A 27,528-nucleotide genomic window follows, 5' to 3' on the forward strand; every position below is an offset into this window, starting at 1 on the left:
ATAACATCTCATCCAAGTCATGCTGAGATTTAAACAAACCAGACAGGAAGCATGATCTGAAAAATGGTTTTATACCTTGCAAAGCTGACATCTGACAAAGTCTCCATTATGACAATTTAAACCAAGAAAAGTAATGCATGTACCTAATGAACACATATGTGGGGACTATCATGAAAATTTCTTACATTTTGTTATCTCATTCCTGAGAGGTTAGACACATCAAAGATGTTGGTGCAGGAATTTTGATGTATTCAGAATTCCACTGAAGCAGAAGTTAACACTCTCTGCAGTTTGGAAACCTCTGCCTTAGGTCCATTACTATGCTTTGGAGAATCTGCTTGATAATTCCTTATGTTAAAAGTGATTTAACACATCCCACATTCTCTCTCTTTCCAGTCCTCAGGGCTTATGCACAGTGAAGAGATGGTTCCAAATACCAAGAGGCAGGAAACAGTACAACTTTCATCTTGGAAAAGTTTCAGTACTTCCAGGTGGTAAGTACATTGCCACATAATTTAGTCCCTAATCCCAATCATGCACTCTTCATACAAATCAGGGGGTCTGATGACAATCCTTTCTTTGTGTATTTTTTAAATTTAAAATTTTATTTCTTTAAGGCACCATGATTTACAATTGCTACTCATGATTGAGTTTCAGGCATACAATGGTCCAACACCAACTCCTTCACCAGTGTAATGCTCAGACTTCTTGAAAAAGGTAAGCTGGGGAGATATCCTGTGTACTCCATATTTTAATTGTTTAACAAATAAACGTGAAAAATTCCTTTTCAGATATCAAATTTTTGTTTGTTTCTTTTTTTTTTCTTTTTGGGTCACAGCTGGCAATGCACAGGTGTTACTCCTGGTTCTGCACTCAAGAATCACCCCTGGCGGTGCTCAGAGGACCATATAGGATACTGGGAATCAAACCCAGGTCAGCCAAGTTCAAGGCAAATGCCCTACCTGCTGTACTATTGCTCTAGCCCCAACAGATATCGAATTTTTGATTAGTTTCTTTTCCCAAACATTATCTAAATAATATACTGTCATAAATTACCACAATGATTATGAACTATTTTAAGTTAATTGTTCTATGTCTCAAGTCAGGAAGATAGAGATGATTTTCATAACTATTGATCATCTGATCTCCAGAAGCTAGAATTTTTTCACCAAATTCTAAATTATGTTATTTTTGCTGTTATAAAATACTTATTAATAACTATGAACTAGGTTGTCCATAACCAAAATGAGAGGTGAGGGGTATACTTTGACATGTGGAATGAGGGTCTTCTCATTATGGTATTTCTGAGAAAAGTTTGCTTAAAAAGTAATTTATTCTCACTAAAAATATACATCTGAGACAGCCTATGACAATGTGCTGACAATCTGTCATTCTAAAGAAATTTCTTCAGCCGTCAGAGTAGATATGGAAAAAGAATCAACTAACTATGATCAATGTGGGCACAGAAAGTTTTTACATTGATAAATTGAGCTTCCTAATTTACTATTATGCTCACATTTTAAGGTTAAGGAAATGTACACAAAATATACTTTTTAACAACTCAAAAAAGAAAAGAAATAAGGACTAGAATACACTGACAGCCTGATGGTAATTGAGAAAATTCCTGTATTTTAGACCTTTGATGTGTCTAACCTCTCAGGAATGAGATAACAGAATGCAAGGAATTTCCATGATAGTCCTCACATATGCATTCATTAGGTACATGGATCATTTTTCTTGGTTTAAATTGTCTTAATAGAGGCTACATTTAATTTTGTCAAACGTCAGCTTTGGGAGGTATAAAACCATTTACTTCTGATTGTGGTGAGTGATATTTGTTGAATCAAAACTTGTCTATAGATATATAGATGATCCTTGACTGGCATAACAATAAAAATGTTTATTAGAAAGTGTGTGACTTAACAGAAAAGGGATTATAAATATGTGTGTGAGTGCTGGGTCAGAGGAGAGGAGAATAGAGAAGGTCAGAATGGGTCAGAATGGATGACTTCAATGCCGTGAAGGTGCTTTTTGACAGATAGGACTCTTGACCTCATGCCAGTATCCAGAATAAAGCACTAGAACAAATATCTTTTTATTTTTATTTATTTCTAGGTGCAATTTACATATATTTTAAAGTCAAAAGCTATCTTTTCTAGGGATCCACAAGCCCCCTTTTGCTGTTCTATGAGTTTTGACAATTGCATACACTTGTATGTAGGACAGAAAAATCTCTAACTTCTCTGTCATCTAGAAACTCATGACTCTGTCACCACCAGTCCCAGGAGACGAGGAGACAGAAGGTGCTGATGGTAGAGGGTACTTTTCTTGGTTGATGAACTTTTGGCTGACACTCCTGATCACTTGATATCAATTTTTAATTTGTTTGAAGTTCTCTCCTCAAAGGTGCCTGGCTCAATGCAGGATAAACCAGCAGAAGCATACTTACTTCAGAGGGGACAATAACTAATGGTTTAAAATAATTAAAAGTGTAGCTATGTGTTCTAGTGATGGTGTTTTGATCAGACATCATGAACTGGAAAGCTAGTGTGAGGATTAAGGCACTGATCTTACACATGGCCAATCCTGGTTCAAGCACCATACATGGTCCTCAGGGCACTTCCAGGAGCACAGAGCCAAAAGTAAGGACTGGGTTGCACTGGATGTGGCCTAGACACCCCGGTTCCCCCAAAGAAGTCACTCCAAAAGGTCAGAGCTCAAATCTTCTTTTATTTTTCCCTAGCTTATAGTTAAGTACTATTAACATTCACACTGTGATATATGAAGCAACTGCACTTTCACCACCATCAAAGTATTCAAGACCCTCCACAACTGCCATGATATCTCAAATTAGGAGCTCAAATCCTAATTTTCAAATTACTTTTACTCACAGATCTAGGTGGGCTCAGCAAGAATCACACATAAATGTTCCACTGTTGTCAGCAAGTGGGTGAGGATTGTGTAGGGCGGGGTCCTTCAAAGACATTCACTCACGTGGCAGTTCTTATCTAAGAGACTGGTGAGCAGAAGGTCACTTGTAGCTGGTTCCTGTGACCTGGTCTCTGGTCCCCAAGGGTGGAAGGTAAACTCTAATGTCCCCTGCTTCAGGCTGTCACAGAGGTCTGCCCAGAATCCAGGGAAGAGGACAGCTCAGGAGAGGAGTGTTACACTCTCCGGATGAGGGACCCAAGACTTTTAAAGACACAGGTTATAGCTCTTTTTGGAAATTAAAATATGCTGCTCTGTAAAGAATATTCAAGTTCACAGCTACTGGAACAATCTTCCAGGAGCAGAGACCCCCATCTCATCACTGTTGCTGTGCTTGAAATGCTATGACTCACACCCATCCAAGATTACACTGATGTCCCACCAGTCATTTCTCTCATTGCATTTCTACAAACTTCGTTCACATCCAGCCTTCAATCACTTGTAATACTTGTCATTTTCCCAGGTTTGCTTGTATATCATCTTTCAGGGAAACTTTCCTTTGCTTTTCTCTGCAGGCTCCTGTTTATTTCTTTATGAATCACTTCTCCTGACTCATGGCAGCTCTATGATGCTCTCCTTGGAAGCAACAGTCTACAGTTGTATGATAAACCAGCAGAAACTGTGGGTTTGCATCCAAGAATTGGTCCTTGGCCCACTGTTTGACTTAAGATTAGCTTTTTTTGGCCTGAGCCATGGTTCTTCACCTTTTCATTCTCTCCCACCAACATACCTCCAGCACACTCCTCAACAAATCTCCTTCAAGCCAACTATCTCACAGCCGCCTTCTAAAGAACCTAATGGGCAATCTGCAATGAACAATTTAAGATCTTTCTAGCCTTTAAAATGCCTTCAATTGATGATATGATATTATATTTAGAAAACTCCAAAGCCTCTACCAAGAAACTCCTCGAAAAATAGACTCATATAGTAAAGTTGCAGGCTATAAAATAAATATCCCAAAGTTCATGGCTTTTCTATATACAAATAATGAGAGAGAGAGAAGAAAGTGATATGAAAAAAGCAATCCCGTTCACAACCATGCCTCAGAAAATCAAGTACCTCGGAATCAGCTTAACTAAGGAGGTGAAGGAACGGTACAGAGAAAATTACAAAACGTTACTTCACAAAATAAAAGAGGACATGAGGAAATGGAAACACATCCACTGCTCATGGATTGGGAGAATTAACATTGTCAAAATGGCAATACTCCCTAAAGCATTATACAGATTCAATGCAAGCCCTATAAAAATACCCACTTCAAGGAAGTAGACCAAACATTCCTGAAATTCATATGGAACAACAACCCCCCATGAATAGCTAAAGCTATTTTGGGAAAAAAGAAGATGGGAGGCATTACCTTCTCCAACCTCAAAGTCTACTACAAAGTGGTAATAATTTAACTGCATGGTACTGGAACAAAGGCAGAGCAGTAGACCAATGGAATAGGGTAGAATATCCTTACACACACCCTCAAATATATGATCATCTATCTTTGTTAAGGGAGCAAGAAATGTGAACTGGAACAAGGAAAGCCTCTTTAACAAGTGGTGCTGGCAATACTGAACAGCTACATGAAAAAAAGGGCTCCGATCTATACCTAACACCATGCACAAAAGTCAGATCAAAATGGATTAAAGACCTCAACATCAGACCAGAATCTATAAGGTACACTGAAGACAAGGTCGGCAAAACCCTCCACAACATTGAAGCTAAGCGTATCTTCAAAGATGACTTGCCACTGACCAGACAAGTGGAGACAGAGATAAACAAAATGGACTGAGAAGCTTCTGTACCTCAAAAGATACAGTGACCAGACTACAAAGACAGTCTACAGAATGGGTAAGGATATTCATCCAATACCTTTCTGATAAGGGGTTGATATCAAGGATTTACAAGGCACTGGTTGAAATACACAAGAAGAAAACATCCAACCCCATCAGAAAATCGGGTGATGAAATGAATAGAAACTTTCTCAAGGAAGAAATCTGAATGGCTAAAAGACACATGAAAAAATGTTCCTCATCACTAATCATCAGGGAGATGCATATCAAAATAACAATGAGATACCATCTCAGACCACAGAGACTGGCCCACATCCAAAAGAACAAAAGCAACCAATGCTGGCATGGATTTGGGGAGAAAGGAACTCTCCTTCACTGCTGGTGGGAATGCTGACTGGTTCAGCCCTTTTGGAAAACAGTATGGACCCTTCTCTAAAAATTAGAAATTGAGCTCCCATTTGACCCAACAATACCACTTCTGGGAATATATCCCAGAGATACAAAAAAGTATAGAAAAAGTGACTTCTGCACCTATATGTTCGTTGAAGCATTGTTTACAATAGCCAGAATTTGGAAACAAGCCGAGTGGTCAAGAACAGATGACTGGTTAAAGAAACTTTGGTACATCTACACAATGGAATACTGTGAAGCTGTTAGAAAAGATGAAGTCATGAAATTTGCATATAGGTGGATCAACATGGAAAGTATCATGTTAAGTGAATTGAGTCAGAAACAGAGGGACAGACATAGGTAGACTGCACTCATTTGTGGACTATAAAGTCACAGAATGGGAGACTAACACCCAAGAATAGTAGAAATAAGTACCAGGAGGATTACACCACAGTTTGGAAGCTGGCCTCACATGCTGGGGGAAAAAGCAGTTCAGATAGAGAAGGGACCACCAAGCAAAGGGTGCTAGGAGGGCCTGCTAGGGATGGGAGATACGGGCTGAAAATAGACTATAGACTGAACATGATGCCTACTTAATACCTCTATAGCAAACCACAACACCCAAAAGGAGACAGAGAGAGAGCAAAAGGGAATGCCCAGCCACAGAGGCAGGGTGGGGTGGAGGGGACAGGGTAAGGATGGTGGGAGGGATGCTGGAACCATTGGTGGTGGAAAATGGGCACTGGTGGAGGAATGAGTACTTGATCATTGTATGACTAAAATGCAAGCATGAAAAAAAATAAAATAAAATGCAAGCATGAAAGTTTGTAAGCCTGTAACTGTCTCATGGTGATTCACTAATAAAAATTTTCAAAAATAAAAAATAAAGTGCAGTTCAAAACAAAAATAAATTAATTAATCAATTAAATTAAATTAAATTAAATGCCTGCAATTCCTGTCATTGACAATGGGCTACCATTCCCAAATATTAGAAGAAATCCCATATTTTTAAAATAATGATAAAATGACAGCACTTATTGAGATCATAATGCTTTTACCCATTAACAAAGAAGTCCTGCTCTTGGGAATTTACCCAATATTCCAACACTGCAGCATAATTTGTTGAAGAAAATAGAAAAATTTGGAAAATACAAAAGTTCACTGATAGTGTATGGGTTAAACAAACTATATAAGAGAATAGTCTTCAATTGGAAAAAGAATAAGGGGACACTCTTATAGTGATCTGTCAAGATTCTTAGTAAATACTATATCACAATGGCACAATACAGGCATGTAGTCAGCCACCCTGTAAGGAAGAAAGGCACCCACGTGGATAATCACAGAATCCGGTAACAGTGGATAGATGCTCACAGCAGGTGTTCAGGTCATGTCTAGAGGAGCAATAAAGTGGATAGAGCCAGTTAGAGAGAGCAGTAATTTTTATTGTGTTTAATTTTGGGAGGTGTTTTCAAGTTCTAAGCCATGTAAATCCATGGCTCTTCACAACATGAAGATGCATTTTTTTTATCTCCTTTAAAAAGCCAAGCTCAAATGCATTAATTTTGATGAAAGAGTAAGGATTACAAATTAAATGCAATATTTTTAAAAATAGTTACCTATTGTCCATCATCATTTATATGATAGCTTTTTTCCACATGTCAAATGCTAATTTTGATCATAAGCCAAATAACCTGCTGTATTTGAATCTATATTTAAGTGTTGTATTTGGTTTTACTTCTGTCCATTCACAATCCCTAATTGCTTTTATTTCTGCGACTCTATACTATGCTTACTGTATAAAAATCACTGAACACTTTAATTTCCAAAACTTCAGGCCATTTTCACATATGTATCATTTTATATGGTCTTTAATGGTCCTAAGTTTATTAATATTTTTGATACTTAAACTGTGATTCTTATATACAGATATGTACTTGTATGTGTTTCTGTATATATATGTAGGAGTGTCTGTGTATATATGCACATTTATCCCTATTCACAAATGAAGCAGATCTTTCTATTTCTTCACATTGACATTTATCGTGGTCATTTTCCCAAAGTTTTGCCACCCTTAAATTTGCGTTGAATAAAAAAAATTCCTTTTGGTCCATGTTTAATATATATATATATATATATATATATACATACATATATATTATTGTAGGCCAAAAACCAATTAAAATATTTTGTTACTATCATTTAATGTTGACAATACCAACTTAATTAGCAATAATAAAGACTATACTTGATTGTTTTAAGGAGAATTTCAACTATTTCCTACTTCCAGGTATGGTGTAGAAGTCACTGATTTCTTGGTACGTTACTGTGAAATGCTTCACACAAAGCTATGAGAGATGTTACAGAAGCAGCAGTGAACATAAGAAGAAGCTGCAGAAAAACCCATTAGGGGACAATGAGGTGGGTGACAAGGAGGCATCATGGGGGGTCTAAGTTCCAGGAGGCAAGAATCCTCAGGACCTTCCACTGCTGGCAGTTTTCTAATAAGCTACATAGACTGAGAGAGAAAAGCAAAGCAAGACCCCAAGTTCTTAGTTATTTATACATTCCTGTGAATCCACTGCAGTGTTCATTCCAAGAAGCACCACCAGACAGATGGGCCTGTCCCAGGCCATTCAGGTGGAGAGGAAAATCCACAACTGTGTTGACTTTTCCACAATGGGTACTCCTTCGATGTTTTTAAATACAACCAGGGTTGAGGTGACAAGATATTGGAAAGACCAACTGTGAGCTTTATTTTTTATCCTTCACCAGTGTACATTTCCCACAATGAATGTTCATAGATTTTTCTCCCACCTCCATCCTCCCACCTCTATGGCAGGAGGCACTTTTCTTCTCTCTTTGACATGTGCTTTTCTTCTTCCTTTCTCTCTCTCTCTCTTCTTTTGGTTATTACATTTTGCAATATATTATATTTTGTAATACAGTTACTGACAGATTATCAGGTATATCCCTTTACCTACTTTCAATATTCACTTCCTGTCCAAAGTGATCATTTCAAACTATTATTGTCATACTGGTCCCTTCTCTACCCTAATTGCCCTTCGTCACCACCCACACCCCCATATACTTGTGGCAAATCATTGACCTGGCTCCTGTTTTATCTTGCCTTGGCTATTCTATCTACACAATGGAATACTACACATCCATGAGGAAAATTGAAGTAATGAAATTTGCTTCTAAATGGATGGACATGGAGAAATATCATGTTGAGTGAAACGAGTCAGAAGGAGAGGGACAGATATAAAATGACTGCATTCATTTGTGAGATACAAAGGTGAGCTTTTAATATTCTCAGCAAGAATGACTAAGTCAAGTGCAAATTTGGCACCAACTAAGGACAATATGAACAGGTCAAACACAAAAGAGATTCTAGAAGCTTCCATGTTCTCTGAAATAGCAAAGAAATTTCTCACAGCATTTCCTTTCTGGGTAAGTTTCTGAGAAGTTCTCCCCACCTGCAAATGTCAACATATACAAAATATGCCCAGCTTCTCTCATTGAAAATATATTCTGCAATAAGAACACCTATATGGTTTGGCAAAACATACAGTCTAGGAAAACACAGAAAACATACTTTCATAGGAACACACAGCAGTGGCCAGAATTTGTCTCACCGCTGCTTGTTCTTCAAGTGCAGTGTTATAAAGCAAACAAATTATAAAATTAGACTAAAGACAGGTATAAGTCACAGAACCTTAGGGTACTTTAAGACTATAGTAGCTCCAGGTGGGAAACAGTCAAATTTACTGCAGCTCTTGACCTACTTGAGGGCATTAATTACCTTCACTGACAGCCTAACCAGCCCCCAACTGGCCTCTCCACTTTCAGCCACCTCCACAGCAGACTTCACACAGGGAAAGGGGAAACTGTGGTTTCAGGCACTAAGTAGGTACCTAGAGGCAGCCCTCTGATTTTTGGCCTCTAAAACGTTAGTTTTCCTCAACATGAAAGGAATGAGTTGATTTTTTTAAAAACCCTTATATGTACGGGAACAACTCTCCCATGAATTTATTACCCAGCAACTTCCAGTGAATGAACTGATCAGAGGGCGTTTCATTAGTTTAATATCTTATTCAAATGTTCTTCAAGCAGTTTGGGCAACATATGTGAGTATCCAGTGCTCTAAGCCACTTAACAAAAACCTGTAAATACCGTCCCAGATTGGGGAGTTAAAAAACTGATGCTGCCAGATGTTTCTCAGTTATGAACAGGTTACTTATACTACATTGGCAGAATTTGACTGTTTTTATGAGCACCCTCAATTATTAGCACAATGTAAGCAGGAAACAAGCAAATGTCACATTAATTTAACACAGTGAATCATTGTTATTTGCATGGCAGTTATGTTAAAAAAAAGAGCTATGTTTATAATCTATTGCTGCTATGCATTTGCCCTAAGATGCAGTGAGTGAAACCTTATCCTCCCTCATAAGGTTTCCAACAGAGGATGTACAACTGGTAGGCTCTTACAAGGCAGCTTCCCTTACCATGAAGAAACCCTTACTTCTCAACCCCTTAACAGCGCTAGGGTCTAAAAATCTGTCAACTGGTAAGTATCACAAAATAAAAGATAAGGCTAACTTGGGGGTCTCACATTGTGGTTGTCATTGTGGCAAAGACTCTCCTATATGAACTCATTTCATCCTTTTAACTACTTGATATATGTACTTTACTATTTTTATTTTCCATTGAAGAACAATGAAGGAACATTGATGGTCAGGAGGAATGCCCCTATTGATGTGGCTGGATGAAAAACAAAGCCTAAGAGAGCTTGACCGTGCTGCTCTCTGCAAACCACATGGCTCAGACAGCAGGTGGAAAGAGAGGGTCTAGGGAAAGACATAGGTCTGGGGGTTTTTGGTCTTTCTTCTTCCTCAAAAGGGTTTACTGTAGTTTATCACCAGAAAAACTCACTCCTCTACTCTCCACAGTCCTGCTTGATATCATAATCAGTGTTAGTCATGTCAAATTTTACTCACCCCTCCCTTGGGATTTGAAATCTAGATTTCCTTAATTATGGAAATCCAATGCCCAAGAGGCTTGGAGGCCAGGCCAACTGCTCAATGGCACAGAAGCACTTGGGGTACCCTTTATGCTCAGCGTTTCCTTTCTGTAAGAAAGAGAAGGCAACAGGAGCAGGAAGGGGGAGGAACAAATGGTTCTCTAACCCATTATTCAAGCTGGCCTATTTGTTTCATAAAATTCCAGTAACATTAAAAAAAATCCATATACCTCAAACAATATGATTTTCTATCAAAAGGAAAACATGGGGGATCTAGAGAGATAGCACAGTGGGTAAGGCACATCCCTTGCACAAGGTCAACCCAGTGTCAAGACCCAGCACCCCATGTGGTGCCCCGAGGCCTGCCAGGAGTGATCCCTGAACACAGAGGAGTAAGGCCTGGGCACTGTCGGGTGTGGTCCCCAAACCAAAAACCAAAAAGAAAATAAATATTCATCTCATTTTACTTACTTATTTTTAAGTTTTTGGCTTACAATGTTTCTTTTCTTTTTTATTGAATCACCATGAGATACACAGTTACAAAGTTGTTCATGATTGGGTTTCCAAACTATTAACAATGGTTTCTCATGGACATTATTCCAACACCACACCCATCTGATCATCTCATTTTATAAGCAACTAGTGAGGCTGATGAGTGACTGGGGATTGGGGTGAAGGTCTGACTACAATGGATTCAACAGGAAAATCTGGGGATGTTAAATGGCAAAATCTACTAGTCATTCAGACACTGTTACACATAAATCACAGGGAAATTCTGAGACTGTCAATTATCAAAATATACAATATAGGAAAAGATGTATAGAGATGGTAAGTATGGCTATGGAAAAAATGTTCAGGAGGGAATAAAACATATACTTGACTACTTTTAAATATTTACTAAATGAAAAAAAATTTAAGTTTATTGGGTTTGAGGGGTAGTAACAGGGGTTAAGATCCTTGCCTTGTGTACAGCTGATCCTGTTAGATCTTTGGCACCCCATATGTCCCCCCCAAGCACCACCTGAAAGTGATTCCTGAGCACAGAGTCAGAAGGAAGCCCTGAGCAGTGCCACTGAGGTCCCCAAAGCAAAGCAAAACAAAAAGTATAAACTATGGTTTATCCACACTATAGAACACTATTAAACAGTAGCAATGGATTAAATTACTGATACAGCCCACAAGGATGGATCCCAGATATATTATGCTAAGTGAAAGAAAACAGAATAGGATTTTATGCCTTATAATTCTATCCACATGGCATTCTGAGAAGGCCAACCTATAGGTCTGGAAGCAAACCAGTCACATTAGAGACTAGATTTGGGAATATGAACTGCTGCAAATGGGATAGGAGGACTTTCTATAGTAGTGTCACCGTCTTCTATATGTCGGACTGCAGTAATGAGGACACTACTGGCTTGTTAACAGTCACAGAGCCATCTATAAAGAGGAATATTTTAAATGCATACTAAGAATACTTTATCGAAAAAACAAATTATATCTCACTAATCGGCACCACCAAAGGAATAAAGCAATAAGGTGAACTTATTGCTTTAGTAAGTAAAAAAAGGAAGTAAAAGCTTTGAATTAATGGGTAACATATGGGGGGTGGGGGAAGAACTTGCAAATTGGCAAGTGACTGACAAAAAGATTATCCAAAGAACTTTCAGCTTATCAAAGGGCCAGTAATAAATCTCATCCTATGATCCCTGATAAAAGGCCAATATTTTAATCAACAGTCTACTATTGGCATGCTGTAGAGTACAAGCTGCATTTAATGGTCCTAACTGACTTTGCTTTTCAGTTTGAAGCACCAGGAAAAAATGCACAGACAGCATTCCTTTTTTTTCATTTTATTGAATCACCATGAGATAGTTACAAGCTTTCATGTTTGGGTTACAATCACACAATGATCAAACACCCATCCCTGCAGCAGTGCACATTCCCCACCATCAATATCACTGGTATAAGAATGTGTGCCAGTGTCTGTGGTGTGACCAAAATACAGAAAAAGCCCACAGAATGGGAAAGAATATTTACCCAATACCCATCTGATAAGGGATTAATACCCAGGATATACAAGACACTGACAGAATTCCTATTAGTGAAACTTCTTTTAATAGTGCTCTTGGGGGACCAGGGCATTGGGATCAACAAGTAAAGGACACCCTGTGGCCCAGGATATCTGTTTGAAGACTGTACTGTGATTCAAATGAATTGGCACTTACATTTAAAAGCACAGGAGTTCACTGGGGAAGAGTTGAGCTTCCCAATGTAACAGAAGCTACTTAAGTAGGTGTTAAGGCCAGCCAACTCCTAGGTCCAAGAAAAAGAAGGATGGGTCATGTCATAAATACTGACATTTCATCTGTTCATGAAAAGATATGTTAAAGTCAGAGGCCAATGGGGCTTGACAGATATAATTCAATGGACATGGACGGAACACATGTTCTGCATTTAGGAAACCGGGTTCCTTCCCTAGCACCACATCTCTCCCTGGGAGAGAACCCCAAGCATTGATCCAGAAACAGCTCCTCAGCACTATATAGTGTGACTCCAGAACCAAAAGAGAAATAGCAATAAGATATGATAAAATGAAATAAAATATTGTAGGTGAAAATTTAATTATATAGAGATATACCTATACTATATATAGATATATACCTATCGCCTTTGCATTTGTATTTTGATTGAATTCATTAAATATATATGCTTAATGAATATAATGTGCTCAATGAATATAATATGTTTAATGAATACAATCAAAATGATACATTATCCTCCAAAAGGTGAGATCAACAGATTGAAAAGTAAACAAAATCTTCTAATACTTGGACAGTATGTCGCACTGTAGCACTGTCCTCCCATTGTTCATTGATTTGCTCAAGCAGGCACCAGTAACATCTCCACTGTGAGACTTATTGTTACTGTTTTTGGCATAGTGAATACGCCACGGGTAGCTTGCCAGGCTCTGCCGTGCGGGAAGGATACTCTTGGTAGCTTGCTGGGCTCTCTGAGAAGGATGGAGGAATCGAAGGACAGTATCAGTTTATAAAAATCACACCAGGAAAGATGCTAGATCAGAAAGGCATTCCCTAAAATGAAGATAAGTACTAAAGTAGACTAATCTCATAAAATACACACACACACACACACACACACACACACACACACACACACACGAAACACTGGAGCTATAGTACAGGAGGTAGAGTGCTTGCCTTGCAAACAGCTGATCTAGGTTCCATCCCTGGGACCACATATAGTCCCCTAAGCCCATCAGGACGGGTCCCTGAGCACAGAGCTAGGAATAAACCTTAGCATCACCACGTGTGGCTCCCAAAACAAAACAACAAAAATAGATCATTAGCTATTGGTCACTACTGAAATGTGTTCAGTTTATTACCATCTGTTGAGCACTTGTGTATTTGGTCCTGCAGGGAGACCAGTTAACAAAGACATGGTCACAGTGATCTGCTGAACAGAAATAGGATACTCATCCTAACAAGCACCCAGGACTGAAGCCAGTCCAAGTGTACAGAGTTCCTGCTTTAAATTTATGTTCATATTTAAGTTCAAATTTATGGAGTTAGAGGCCCAAATTTTTAGCCTTCAGTGCCTTAATACATTAAAAAAATAGCATTAAAAAGCATATACTGGCCCATGTAGAAACAGTAAACATCAATGTTTATAAAGCTAAAGTGTCAGTGAATCTCTGGAATCCTCTAAATTGATAACATTCCTTGGCTTTATCAGGACACCTCTCTGGCACCTCTCCCACTCCACATTCACTAATGAGCTCCTAGTGCCACAAGCCAGCAGCAACCCAGCTTCAAGAGAACATTCCTGAGCTTCTGTCTAACTGGTTCTGCAGCCACCTTCCTTCTGAAACATAAAACCCCAGGAAACTGCACTTCTTCCCTGTTGTTTACGAAGGGCCCAGCTGCCTTGAGACATTCATCACAGAACTGGAATAAACAGAGACGGTGAAATGGGAAAGACAGGTGCAGGCTCTCTGGAGCACAATGACCTAACCCTCTCCTCATGGCCCTGTCACTTGATCAGCTTGTACGCATCCTTCAGATCTGGAGTCATTTCATCCTGGAAACCTGAGGTCGTAGCCCCCCATGGCTGTAAAACAGCCCTTCTAAGAGTCTGCACTGCACACCACACTGTATTACACTCACGGAACTTCTTAACTGCATCCCCTACTCAATTCCAAGAACAAGGGCTGGGTCCTGTCCATCTCATTAGCATGATTCAAGGACTGGAGCAAATGTTTATCGGGTAAGGTGCATGCCTTGCATGCAACAGACCTGGGTTCAATCCCCAGCATTCCATACGGTCCTCCGAGTACCACCAAGAGTGATTCCTGAGCACAGAGCCAGGAGTAAGCCTTGAGCATTGCTAGCTAGGTGTGGCTCCAAGACAAAACAATACACAAAAATAAGAGCACTTGGCTTGGAGAGTGATCGAGGAGACAAGGAAAGGGTTTTGCAAAATCTTTTGATTTCTAATTAGGTCCTGGTTTTAAATTGCTCAGAGAGGATGTACGTATTGAAATAATTTTTCATCCAACATAGTATCACTGTATCACTGTAATCCCATTGTTCATTGATTTACTCGAGCGGTTGCCAGTAATGTCTTCATTCATCCCAGCCCTGAGATTTTAGCCAGCTCTCCTTACTCGTATTTCCCAATGATTAAAGGCTCTTTCAGAATCAGGGGAATGAGACATACATCAGGAGAATGGTGTATATATGCGCCAACACAGTACAACTTTAATTATTGCCCAATAACTACCAGTGCCAGGGGGATTACCCAGGTAAGCAGAGGCTCACTCTAAAGCTTTTACAGTGAGGATGCTTTTGTAGTGAGGAGGTAGCCAGATGGGGCTGTAAAGCCATCAGCTTTTTGCATGCTGTACTCACCTTCACCATCCTGTCAATAGGGAATTTTGTGGAATTTGTACTAGGAGTCCTGGTCTTAACATTCAGACTCTCACAGACTTGGCAATCAATTCTAACTGATAGCTTGTAATAGAAAATCAATGGTTTCTTTTTTTTCTTTCTGGCCACACCTACTGCTGCTGAGGGCTGTGTGAGAAACAACTCCTGGCAATGCTTGGTGATCTATGTGGTACCAGGGTACAAACTTGGGGTTCTCACATACCAAGCATATGCTCTGGGTTTTTGAGTTATATCCTTGAGCTTTGTTTTGTCTTTGTTGAAGTCACAGCCTTTAGAGGAAAGTCCATATGTTGTTGGGTTCCTCATTTAATTTGTATCAATTATGATGCCAACATAAATCACATGACTGCATCCTAGTCCCTCAAATAATGAATTTCTATCGGGAAACACTAAGTCTCCTCTGACAGGGCAGAAGAGGAAAGCTTTGCTTTGAGGAATTTTTGTCTTTTACCAAAAAGAGACTTTTGAACTATTAAGAATGAAACATTTATTTTTGAGATGCATTTAAAGCATACATTATGTCCAAGTGGAGGGAAAAAGTCATTGCACAAATTTTGATCATGTTTAAGACATTTACTTTCTGTAGACTTGATATATAAGCAAATCTACTCCTAAGTCAGTGCATTCTGTCATAGCTGCTAATGCAGCCAACTGGGGTCTGGGCACTGTGAGAGGTATGTTTTAGTTTGGAATATGGCACAGACAAATCTGCAGCATCTCTGAAAAATAACATTTTTAATTAAAGTTTTCCAAACAAAAATCCAATCAGACTAGAAATATAAAAAGGAGTGCTTGACAAGCAATTTATATGTATTTTGAAAACAGTGACCCAATAAATAAAGAATAAGCATGAAATCTTCCAAAAACACAATGGGATGGGGTGGCAGGGAGGCTGTAAAACAACTAAAGACAACACACATATGATTTTAGATAAAAAAACGTTTTTAAGCCAAAAAGTACTCATCTACTCTTTCACTGATTTTTCTTAAGCAAGAATGCCAGTTTATATAAAAATAGTAATTAATTTTATTGATTTAGTCTGAAGATACAGAAGATGAAATGCTAATAAACACTTTCTAGTTTTATAGTTCCTAGTATTATAAAATATGGCTTTTTTCTTTTGCTTATTTTATGTGTACTAGATATTGACAAACATTAACTAGTTCTCTCTATATTCTGTTAGGTTTTATATTCGCTTCAACTTTATTATGGCCTTAAGATCTCTACTTCTCAAACCGGATATTTCTTGCCTTCCATGTTAAACATACACTCCATTTCCTGACTTTCATTCCACTCTAGTTTAATGACCCCAAAGAAAAGATTCAAATATCTCAAATATTTAAGAAATGCCCAAAATAAGTAGTCATTCTAAATGGTTTACTGGCTATATTTTCATATCAATATAAATAATTGACAGCTATTCTATGTATTAGCCACTGATCAATCATCATAGTTTCAAAGTCTCCTCTCTACTTCACAAATGATTTTATCCATTTTCTCTATGATACCAATGTTTATAAGGGATTCATATTATAATTTTTAAAATTGTAGGTTAATGTTCCCATTATTTCTCTATTTGAATTTTAGCACTACTAAAGCTTTCAAACCATTTCAGATAACATTTAGCTAATTCTTCAGAAAGCCCATGAACAACTGCCTATCTCATAAGACCTTAAAAAACTGGAGCTAAGGATGGAGAGATCCTCCAGTGGGTTGGGCCTTTGCCTGGCATGTAGCTGACCTGAGTTCCATCCTCAGCACCACGTATGCTCTCTGGATTCCTGCCAGGAGTTAACACTGAGCATACCAGTTGTGTCTTCCTTTCCCCCCAAAGAAGCTGCTCTGCTTTGAAAATGCAGCTTATTTAATATTCAGGCAATTCCAAATAATCTAGTTCTAGTTTGTGAAATAACGTAGAGCTTTATAGAATTTTATCAAGCCTTTTCACTAGGAATCACAGAACTATAATCCGTCAGGACTTTAAAACCTTAGCGCAATCCTTCTCTGACTTCTCTAGTTCCCGTTTGTGTATTTAAGCTAAATTCCTCATTGTCACAATAAAATTCTTTTTAAAAAAATCAACTTTTCTGTTTATAAACGAAATTAGGAGGTGGTTGCAGGCTGGTGGTGATTTATGCTGCTCTTTAAAACTACAAAATTACATTAAAGGACTCTACTTACCATCTGCCCTACATATTGACTGACACATTTTTTGAAATTGCTTTTAACCATGTAACTTGCCACTGTCAGAATGAAAAAAAAAATCTGAGTTTCCAATATTAACAAACTGGTTATTCAGATCACTATTCTTGGTCACTTTTATATTGCCACCCAGCCTACTTCCTAGTCACACACACGCGCGAGCACACACACACACACACACACACACACACACACACACACACACACACACGGTCTACCTTAGCTGGCTGATAGGAATTCCATCTGCCAAACAAGGGTATGGAGTTCTGTGTAATCTAGCTCCAAATCTGGTCTCTCTGATCATAGTCACAGAACTGAAACATTTAATTGGTTTGAATACAAAACGAGATTTTGGGTAAAGCTTGTTTTATGGACCTTCAAAATAAGCTTCCCACAAAGCAATCTACACATTTTTGTTTTCCTCAAGGTAACTAAAGTGGCAGAGTACTGGTGATATTAAAATATTTTAGACCTTTTTAAAAATCATACTAAAAAGACACATGTAACAAAGTTGAATATTTGGGCCATTTTTAAGCATGTAATTCAGCAGTATTAAGTACACTCTCTTTGTTCCAGACTTCCAAACTTCTCCAGAACATTCCCTGTGACATTCTAGTAATTGTTTTGGGCAGGCAGACAGAACACTGCCAATTAGTTTCCACTGATGAAAATCCAATTTAAGCTTATGAAACTGCAGGCCTCTAAAAGTCCTATCTGATTTTTTTTGGGGGGGGGGGGCACATCTGTGCATAGGAGTTACTACTGGCTTTTCACTCAGGAATTACCCCTGATGGTGCTCAGTGGACTATCTGGGGTGCCGGGGATTGAAGCAGGGTCAGCCATGTGGAGGCAAATGCCTTACCACTGTATTATTGCTCTGCCCCCCCAGTTCTATCTTAACTACATGCTAATTATATTTCAATAACAAAATAAGAAAAAGTATTGGCAGAGGATGCGAGTGACAGTGTGGATGCAGACCATGAAGGAGAGGAACAGAAGGAGCAGTGGGGTGTTACTGAAGATACAGGAACATGTAATGAGTTTGACAAGAGCAGAGGTGGTCCCGCCTCTTCAAGCTTCTAGGAACTTGTTTCTGATACAATGCCCATTGACAGCGAACAGTCAGAGCATGTTCCAGAAAACTGGCTGCACTATCCATGACTAAATGACACAGTAAGACGCTTTTACTTCTACTCAAGCAAGAAAAGTTTTAAATAAGCTTATACTTTTAAAAAGAGAGGAAGAGGGGAGAAAGGCAGGAAGGAAGGAAGGCAGGAAAGAAGGAAGGAAGGAAGGAAGGAAGGAAGGAAGGAAGGAAGGAAGGAAGGAAGGAAGGAAGGAAGGAAGGAAAGGCGGGGAGGGAGGGGGGATGGGGGGATGGGAGGAAGGAATAAAAAGAAAAAAGAGAAGAGAAAGAAAGGAAGAAAAGAGAGAAGGAAAAATGAAGGAAGGAAGGAAGGAAGGAAGGAAGGAAGGAAGGAAGGAAGGAAGGAAGGAAGGAAGGAAGGAAGGAAGGAAGGAAGGAAGGAAGGAAGGAAGGGAGGAAGGAAGGAAGGGAGGGAGGGAGGGAGGAAGGAAAAAATGGAAGTAAAGGAGGAAGGAAGGCTGGACATCATTGAAAATGTTTCTAAGAAAAAGTCAGTAGCAGGATGAAGAGCCAAAATTATGTATGTTTCAATTTTACTTTCAACCAGGCCATTAGAAATCACTGATTATGTTACTATGTTCTCCAAATCATCTAACTAGTGGCAACTTTAACCAGAATAAATTGAGCTTTAGCATTTATCAGCAGCAAAGCAGCCATGATCCAGATACTTCAGCTGAGCGTGGGTTTTGGTCAGGGCCAAACTGGTGGGAAGGTCAAACGAGAGCAAAGCCATTCTGGTGGGACACTTGGGGGGTCTATACAGGAAGGAGAGCTGGCGCCCACAATACACTGAAAACAGTGTCGCTGCAGCTCTGGCCAACAACAGCAGCACAGAAGCAGTTCCCAAGCTATACTGCAAAGGGCTAGGCAAAGCACCCATGGGGGCAAAGGGGGAAGATCTCTAAGAACAACTTATTATAGAGCAGGGGACATCTATGCAGAAACACTGATTTGTTGAGATAAACAAATCATCTCCATGTAAACATCTCTGTAAGCACCGAGGGAAAGGTCAGAAAAGCATATCCAAGAAGGGATGAGGGATGGATGGGAATGAGGGGGACCTTCTGTCTCTGCTCCACACAATTGAACTAGTAGCTGTGGATTCTCCTTCTAGATACACCAACTTTGATGGGTTCCCATGTACCAAGGAAGAAGAGTGTTTTAATCACAGACTCACTGAACTTCTAAATAAGCTTTTATGCAGATAATGACCTTCATAACTTGTATAACTTAAAAAAAATATTGGGAGCCAGAGCGATAGTATAGTTGGTAGAGCACTTGCCTTGCACGCAACTGACCAAGGTTTGATCCCTGGCATCCTGTATGGTCCCCAACCCTGTCAGGGATAATCTCTGAGCATAGAGACAGGAGTGGGCTTAGAGTACCACCAGGTGTGGCCCCCAAACAAAAATAAAGGCTTATTAAACTGCTCTTAGAGTGTACTATTTTACTGATAATTATATATAGTATGAAATTTCAGATGAAAATATGGTGGCTGCTGTTAAAGGTTTCTCCTTGAGTTACAATAAAATAATTTTAGAAACATGCCATTTATGTCATTTTCTACTAAGTAACTAAAGGTAATCTTAAGAATGTTAAACTATCCCTTACAATTGAGTGAACCAAAAGCAATAAGCTTTGACCTTTCAGTTCAAGGCACCCTAAAATAGCATGCAAAGTACTACTTTTCTATTTTTAAAATGATATTTAAAGGGCCTTCATAGTCCTCAGAAATAACTGGGCAGTGGGGAGAGAAAGTTAACACTCTAACTGGGTTCCATCAAGGATGTTCATTTCTCTGTTTTCAAATCAGTAACTTTGAGAAATACTGAACAGAATTGGGCAAAGGATGTAGTGACTTTTGTTTTTTGATTTGTAGGGAAGAATTTTAAGAGGCTATCTAGAGAAGGCCACTTAAAAACTCTTTGCCAGCTAGATTTAAAAACATTAAGTTAGAAACTCACTTAACACTTTTCAGGACTTTGTTCCATATAGAAATTTTCAGAAAAATTAAAATTGCACCTCAGTCTGTTTGGATTTTTTTTTTTTAGTTAAGATAGTAGGTGTAAATGAGCAAGAGAGGGCCATGGGAATGATCTGGGAAGCTGGAGGGTTGGGGCTCTGTAAAGAAGGTCTTGATAAGAAGTCTAGGAAGTCTAGACTATCTGAAATTTGCTGATTGTGAGGAAAGCCAGATTATTAAGAAATCCTGAGAAGGCGGTGTTTAGGCTTTTAAAATACATGTGGAATTTGGGATGATATGTGGAAACAGAGATTCCAATGTTATGGTCACACGAATTATCTTTGACCCCAAGTGACACGGAGGAGTGAAACCTATCATGGATACAGAAGTTGTGGCAAACAACAGGGAACAAACATCATTAGTGCGACAGAAATGAGAAGAGGATAGGAAGAAGGAAAAAATGCTCAGATCATTACAGAGTATCTGACAGGGCTTCCTCTGAGTGGACCGAGCAATACAGAACAAGATAAGCAGACATCTTATTGGGATTTTTGTTTGTTTGTTTGTGTTTTAAACAACTGCTGTTTAACTTATTGAATAACATAAAATTGAATAAAAAGGACATCCCGGAATCTCTCAAGATCCCACCACAGTAGGACATTATCTTCCTCAAGGTTCCCTACCTGCTGGTTCCCTAGGAGAGGAAACTCAACACTCAGAGTCCTTGCAGAAGAATGGGTCAGGCCTCAGGATTTCAAGCTCTCCTTTGAGTGCTTCTTTAAGAATCAGGTTTCCTCAACCCACAAGATGCTTTTGTGTGCAAGGTAAGAGGTCTTTTGTCTGCAGAGGAAGCCACATCCTGCTTAAGTGAGTGTTCTGCCCTTTATGTAAATTAGAAGAATACCTCTCTACACAGCCTCTTTTCCTTTTTGGCTGGTCGGCCTTGGGAAGTAAACAATTTGAGCTACCACTTGAGAAAAAGTTTTCATTAAGTAATCTTAAGCCGGATGAGTAACACAAGCTGCTGTGTTTGCTCTCACACATGCACAACTCATGTTAATGATCTGAGTTGAGTGTGGTCCCTTAGGACCACATCAGTGGAAGCTGGGCTACACCTCAGCTATTGTTTTGGTCAAGAGTTGGTTGAGAAATGAGACACAAAGTAAGGCATAACAGCATGAAATACAACCAGACAGTATGAGATAACACCATACACGACAAACATCGCTTTTCTATCTTTGTGCACAGTGACTGTTTCTTCATTTCTGAAAGCATCTAGAAATCCTTTTTGATATTGGGCGCTAAAAGTCACACCCTTTCCGGATGAGCAGTACTTAAAAAAGAAGGGAGGAGTTGGCTGGTATTCCCTTTAAATTCAAACATAAAACACATTTCCTACTTCCCCCTGGTCTCATCTTTCTGCAGGTGGACGGTACCAGAACAGGTCTGTGAAAGAATTCCTTAAGAAAGTTATGATTGAAAGACAGGATGCTTGTAGAGAAGAAGCCAGCGAGACTGTACCCTTGAGCAGAAATCCCAGAGTGAAGACTGAATCTTGTGTTTTATCTGTGTGCCCATGTGACTCAGTCCTGAGAGTCGAGGCTGGTGTCAGAGTGTGACAGCCAGACACTAAGAAATGGTGCTAGCATACAGTTTCTTTTCACCCTCAGTCTGGGTCCTACTGATAATTACTGCCTTCAACATCTGGACCTCGTCTCATCCCCCTGAGATATTGTGAAGGCGCAAGCAGTGGGGCGATTTCCCCACTGTGGTTGTGTGACATGTTTATGTCTTGTATCTTCTTGTCCCCTCTATCCAACTTGTGACTGGGAGTCAGACTGGACCATTTTACAATTGTCACCCCTTAGCCTCAAAATGGAGGCTTTTGTTATTCAAGAGTTACCACTCAATCCCTCCTGCTCTAATCCCGCTAGCAAACGCTATCTTTTATTGTAACGGAATCATAGCGTCTTTAAAAAAAATGTTTGCCCACCAAAGACAAGCTCACTGAAATATTTTTCATGACCTGAATGACTCCCTCCCATTAAGTGAAACAGTCCAGCATCCCAGAAGCAATGAATGATCACTCTTGGAACTTGCCCATTCCACGAGAAATGCATGTAACCAGGCTCCAGTCTGTAACCTAGGGAGTAACCAGGCTCCAGCCATTTCAGGAAAGAGAAAATGTGGGGCAGATTGCCTAAAATGTCTCAGTGTCATACGGAAAGTGGCGAACAGCTGCTGCCTTAGACTAACCACCCCAGTAAGAGGAGTGTTTGTATACTACTGGAGCCAAGGCCAGGAGGTAGAGTGGAATCAAGAGGGCCTTTGCCCATCCATGGGGGCAATGGAGAGGACACTGCAGTGTAGAGAAGCAAGATGCAAACGCCTGGCCTTGGTTATGTAATGTGGAGGAGATCAGGAAGGGGCCCTCAGCTTCCAAGATGCATGTGTGAAACATTTCAATGATGCCACCCTGGCACCCGTTCTTGAAGTCTGCGTTCACAAAGCCCTGCCTTGACATTACTAAGTATCTAAAGGTACACTCTGCCAAGGCCATCCATCCTTCTCCAAAACAAAGGGAAGCCTTGCTCACCTCAATAATGTAGAGGACCACATTCTTGTAGAAGCAGTACAGGATGCACTTGGTCACCCGATTGTAGCTCCAGGCACCGTGAACCAGCAGCAGCTTCTCCAAGTAGGAAAACTGCAAGAGGAAAGGAGCACTGTTCAGAAGAGCCCAACATCAGGAACATGGCTTCACAGCAGAAACAGGAGATCAGAGAGGAAAGCCCGGTTCTGTGGTTCATCCCAGAAAACTGCTCCCTGCATGCAAAGCTTCCGCGTTCAGTAAGAATCAGTAAGATCCTTGAAAGAAATCTAGAAAGTTGCCAGTTCCCTTCAAACAGGATGCCAGACTTTGCTTTTCTCATACAACTTCATTATCCCAAAGACTCAGGGCCTTAACTATTGAAAGGGAGTGGCTGAAGGTACAATGGATTCCTAGATTTCACCACAGAACTATGGTGACAGGAGCAAAGGGCAGGGACACTCATGTCCTAATGTCCTTTCAAAGAAAGGGACCTCCAAAAATGCATGTCTCATGATCATTGTCAGTCTGTTAATCTGTTGGCTAAAAACAAGTATACTGGGCCCAGAGCAATAGCACAGCAGATAGGGCACTCACCTTTCACATGGCCTACCTAGGTTTGATCCCTGACACTATATATGGCACCACAAGCCCCTTAGGAGTGATCCCTGAGCACAGAGTGAGGAGTAATCCCTGAGCAAAATTGGGTGTGACTCCAAGAACAAAAATTAAAAAAACCAATCCCCCTACCCAGAGACACAGAGAAACACAGACCCTCTCACGAAGGTTCCAAAATCGGTGCTCTCCCTTAAGTGCCCTCTCTCTCCTCTCTCTCTCTCTCTCTCTCTCTCTCTCTCTCTCTCTCTCTCTCTCTCTCTCTCTCTCTCTCTCTCTCGGTGGGGGCATGCCTGGCAGTGCTCAGGGTTTACTCCTGGCTCTGTACTCAGGGATCACTTCTGGCGTGGCTTGGGGAAATGTTTGGGGATGCTAAGGATCAAACCTGAAAAGAAAAAGCCCTACTCAAGTACTATGGCTCTGACTCAAGCACCTCTCTTTCTTCTTTTTTTTCTACCCACCCTGAAGATGTCTGTGTTCTCTCTTGAACATGCATTCTTCTGTTTCTCTCCTCTTAAACTTTCTAAGTAATTTTGCTTAATAAAACAAACAACCCATCTTGCTTCACTAGAGAAACAAAACCCAAAACCCCCAAAAGTATGAACATGAAGCTGGAAAAAGGAAAGGCTTGCTTTTTATCTGTGTTAGAGGTTGTGCTTATTAGGGAAAATTCTGTCATCGTTTCTATGCTTTAGTTAACTGTGTATTGGGTTGACTTCCCCTCTGTTGCCTTAAACTAAAATGTTTTTTAAGATATGCTTTGTATACTTATTTTATTTATTAAAATTTCTCATTAAGATAATGCTGATTTCCAAGACTGTTCATCTTTTAGTGGTGCAATTCCATATCTCCTCAAAAATAGGTGCTACCACACCACACTCGCCACCAAAGTACAGGCTCTCTAGCACAGTGTCCTGGCTCTCCTTCCAGCTCCCACTCCCATGCATTCAGAGCCCAGGGGTTTGACTGAATTTTGGTTTGAACTAAAACTTGAATTCCCTGTTCTAAGTCACAGGGCAGTCCACAAGCTCAAATCTATCATTCTCCTATGAAAGATCTCCAGACAGAATTAAGATCATCGACAGAGTCTGGAAACACTCAGTAGTAGTGTAACCCTGCCCCTACTAACTTCGGATCACTTCTGACATTAAATCAACAATCTTAGAGACTCTGAAAGTATACTAGGTACATTATTATTAGCACTAAAGAAAGAGAATGAATAACTATGACCTAAAAGCTCCTCCAGAATGGAGAGCAAGGCCCATCACTCATCCCTGTACTCACAAAGTTAAAGGATGACTTCAAAATGGCAGAAATAGGGGCACATGGAAAAGTGAAACTCCCCATAAAGACTTATTAAGGACTCCAAAGGGGGAGAGAGGGAATCATAATAAAACTAGTCAACACTAAAAAAGGAAGTTTGTATTCGACCTGGACCTGCCGCCCCTCCACCCCATGTTAAACTTCAATGGACACAGAGGACATCTGCTGGAATCATCCCAAAAGCCTCCAATTTACTGCTACAAGGATTGGTTTCTGGGGGGAAGAAAAGGAGCATCCTGAATCAAATACTCTTTTCATGAGATCATTCAGAAAACATGGAGAGAGGGGACAGGAACCCTACTCTCCCACAAACAAGAACTCGGGGTTAGAGGGCCACAGTGCATAGACTCCCTACACATGCTACCCCCGGGGAAGGCAGCAAAGTGGGGGCTGACTCCTGCAGGGTAAAGGTATTGGTGAAGAGAAAGATGTGGGAGCAGCATTCTATCTGTCTCACCAGTTTCCCAAAGGGAAATCTCTGAGTTAACCCCAAAGGAGCACTCTCTCACAAATGCAAAAAAAAAAAAAAAAAACCAAAAAAAAACCCAGCAACCCACAAATCAATGATGTGTGCACATAAAAATACACTGATCACAAAGCTTTTGCTGCAACCAAAGACATTCATCATTTCACTGGAGGCAAAGTGGATGCTGATTGTGCATCTTTTCCCACTTAGTAATATAGGGAGAGGAAACATGTCAATGGGAAGAGAGGGCTTCAGAGAGGAGGAAGACAGAGACTGAAATGACAGACTCTCTGCCTCATCACAAATAGGACCATGGGCAGGAGAAACTCCAGCCTGCAGACACAGGGTGTCACTTTGAATGGCCTCTTGTCAAGGTGACTATGAGGAACACTTGGAGAAACACAAAAACTCCAAATGGAGCTACAAAGCCCCACTCCCCCTCTCAGTCCTTCTTTGATGCTTTTAATTTGAAGCGAGCACTGTTCCAGATTTGACATCCCATTAGTATGCAGTTTCAATAAAGCAGGCCACGGAATTGCCCTTCCCTAGACATTTTCAAGAAAAAGACAGGCAAATATTTGCCTGGAACTCCTAGGAAACCTCTAAAGATTCCTTTGAGCCCGATGATGCTATAACTCAAGTATTTAATAATGTTGGGGTGTATAACATCTACAGTTGCTGACAGGCTACAGGAAGCATGTTGCCCCATGGGTCTTGGCCAGTCGACTCGTGGAGAGCCAAGCAGCAGGTGTGGGGGGGCCCATTCTCCAAAGTCATGTGCTGGTCTGGAGCTCTGAGGCTCTGAACCCTCAGACCAGAGCCTGGGCCCCCTCCTGGGAAGGACCCCCAGTTTTCTCATCTGTAAATCCTGAATTTTTTCTCCTACTACTTGAGCAATTGTCTTGAGGACTGATTTGGAATTCAATAAGCACCAAGATGGATTTCCTGCACTTTTCAGAGTCTCAAGAACTTTGAAATTCCTCTCTGCCCTTGCAGAACCATGAAGGGGGAGAAGATGATGGAAGGTGATGTAAGTCAGAGTCCCCCACCTCCAGGGAAATGGAGACTCGGCATGGCAGAGAACCAGCCTGCTGCCCTGGGGTGTCAGCATGAAAAGAGTAAGTCATTATTTCATGTGTTTATATGATTAAGGTTAGCACGGTTTTGGGGTTTTTTTTTCCCCTCCTGGAAGACTGAAAATTGGAGAAGCAAGAGGGAACTCTAGCTAGCCAGTCAAGAAGCAGGCATTTAGTCACAACTTGCTGGAATCTGGGGACATGAGGAAATGACTAGTGCTCATTGTAGCATCTCTATTTTCTGGATGAGCAAAAGAGTCAAGTGTCTAGAGTGTGCCCTGAGTGTCAGGAGGTTGGTGATTCTCCTTCATTTGAAGGCTGTCAATTAGAAATAGCCTCCCTTTCATCCTTTCACCCTCCAACTGTAAGCCCATCAGCTACGAAATGAACCAGGAACCCCTGCAGGCAAGGTCTGACCCAGAGAGGAATGAACTGAACTTGGTTGAACTGCAAGAGGCTATTTGCTCCCGAACACAGAGCAGTGACAGTCCAAGCCCAGTTCATGCCTTTGGCAATTCACCCCATAGCATGGGTCCCAGGCAGCACCATGGTCACCTCTATAAGCTGTGTATCATCACTTTCCCTTGACCTTAAACCCCTGTGCTCTGGCCTTTGAGAAAAATGCGGGATGAGCATTGCTGAGAATCAAGGTGATGAGCACACTTGCCCTTGGGCGGAACACGGCATAAGAGAAAGCACAGACACAGCCATGTAGGAGCGAAAGGTAAGAGATTTTGATTCTCAGGGATCTATTCAGAGATCTATCTGTCAGGGATGAAATCTTTGCTTGGCTGACAGAAAGCTCACAAATGGCCTAAAGAAAGCCAACTTGTAAAACAGGGCCTCCATAAATTGAGATACAAATTCAAATATACCGGTGCTTTGGTCTAGATAGAGCCTGGCAAGCTACCGAGAGTATCGTGCCCACACGGCAGAGCCTGGCAAGCTACACATGGCATATTGGATATGCCAAAAAACAGTAACAAGTAAGTCTCAC

The 27,528-nt window shown here is 40.4% G+C and overlaps 1 protein-coding gene across 3 annotated transcripts in view; it reads right to left on the reverse strand.

Moving 5' to 3' along the window:
- The window catches only part of ATP8A2 (ATPase phospholipid transporting 8A2), a 651,431-nt gene that overhangs the window by 253,662 nt on the left and 370,241 nt on the right, over positions 1 to 27,528 (reverse strand). For all 3 annotated transcript variants that reach the window (XM_055146569.1, XM_004604655.2, XM_055146669.1), the window contains exon 27: positions 23,058 to 23,168. In XM_055146569.1, coding sequence (XP_055002544.1) covers positions 23,058 to 23,168 — 111 coding nt within the window. The remainder of the gene's footprint in view (positions 1 to 23,057; positions 23,169 to 27,528) is intronic.

The sequence above is a fragment of the Sorex araneus genome, chromosome 1, assembly GCF_027595985.1.
Source record: "Sorex araneus isolate mSorAra2 chromosome 1, mSorAra2.pri, whole genome shotgun sequence".
Taxonomy (NCBI): Eukaryota; Metazoa; Chordata; class Mammalia; order Eulipotyphla; family Soricidae; genus Sorex; species Sorex araneus.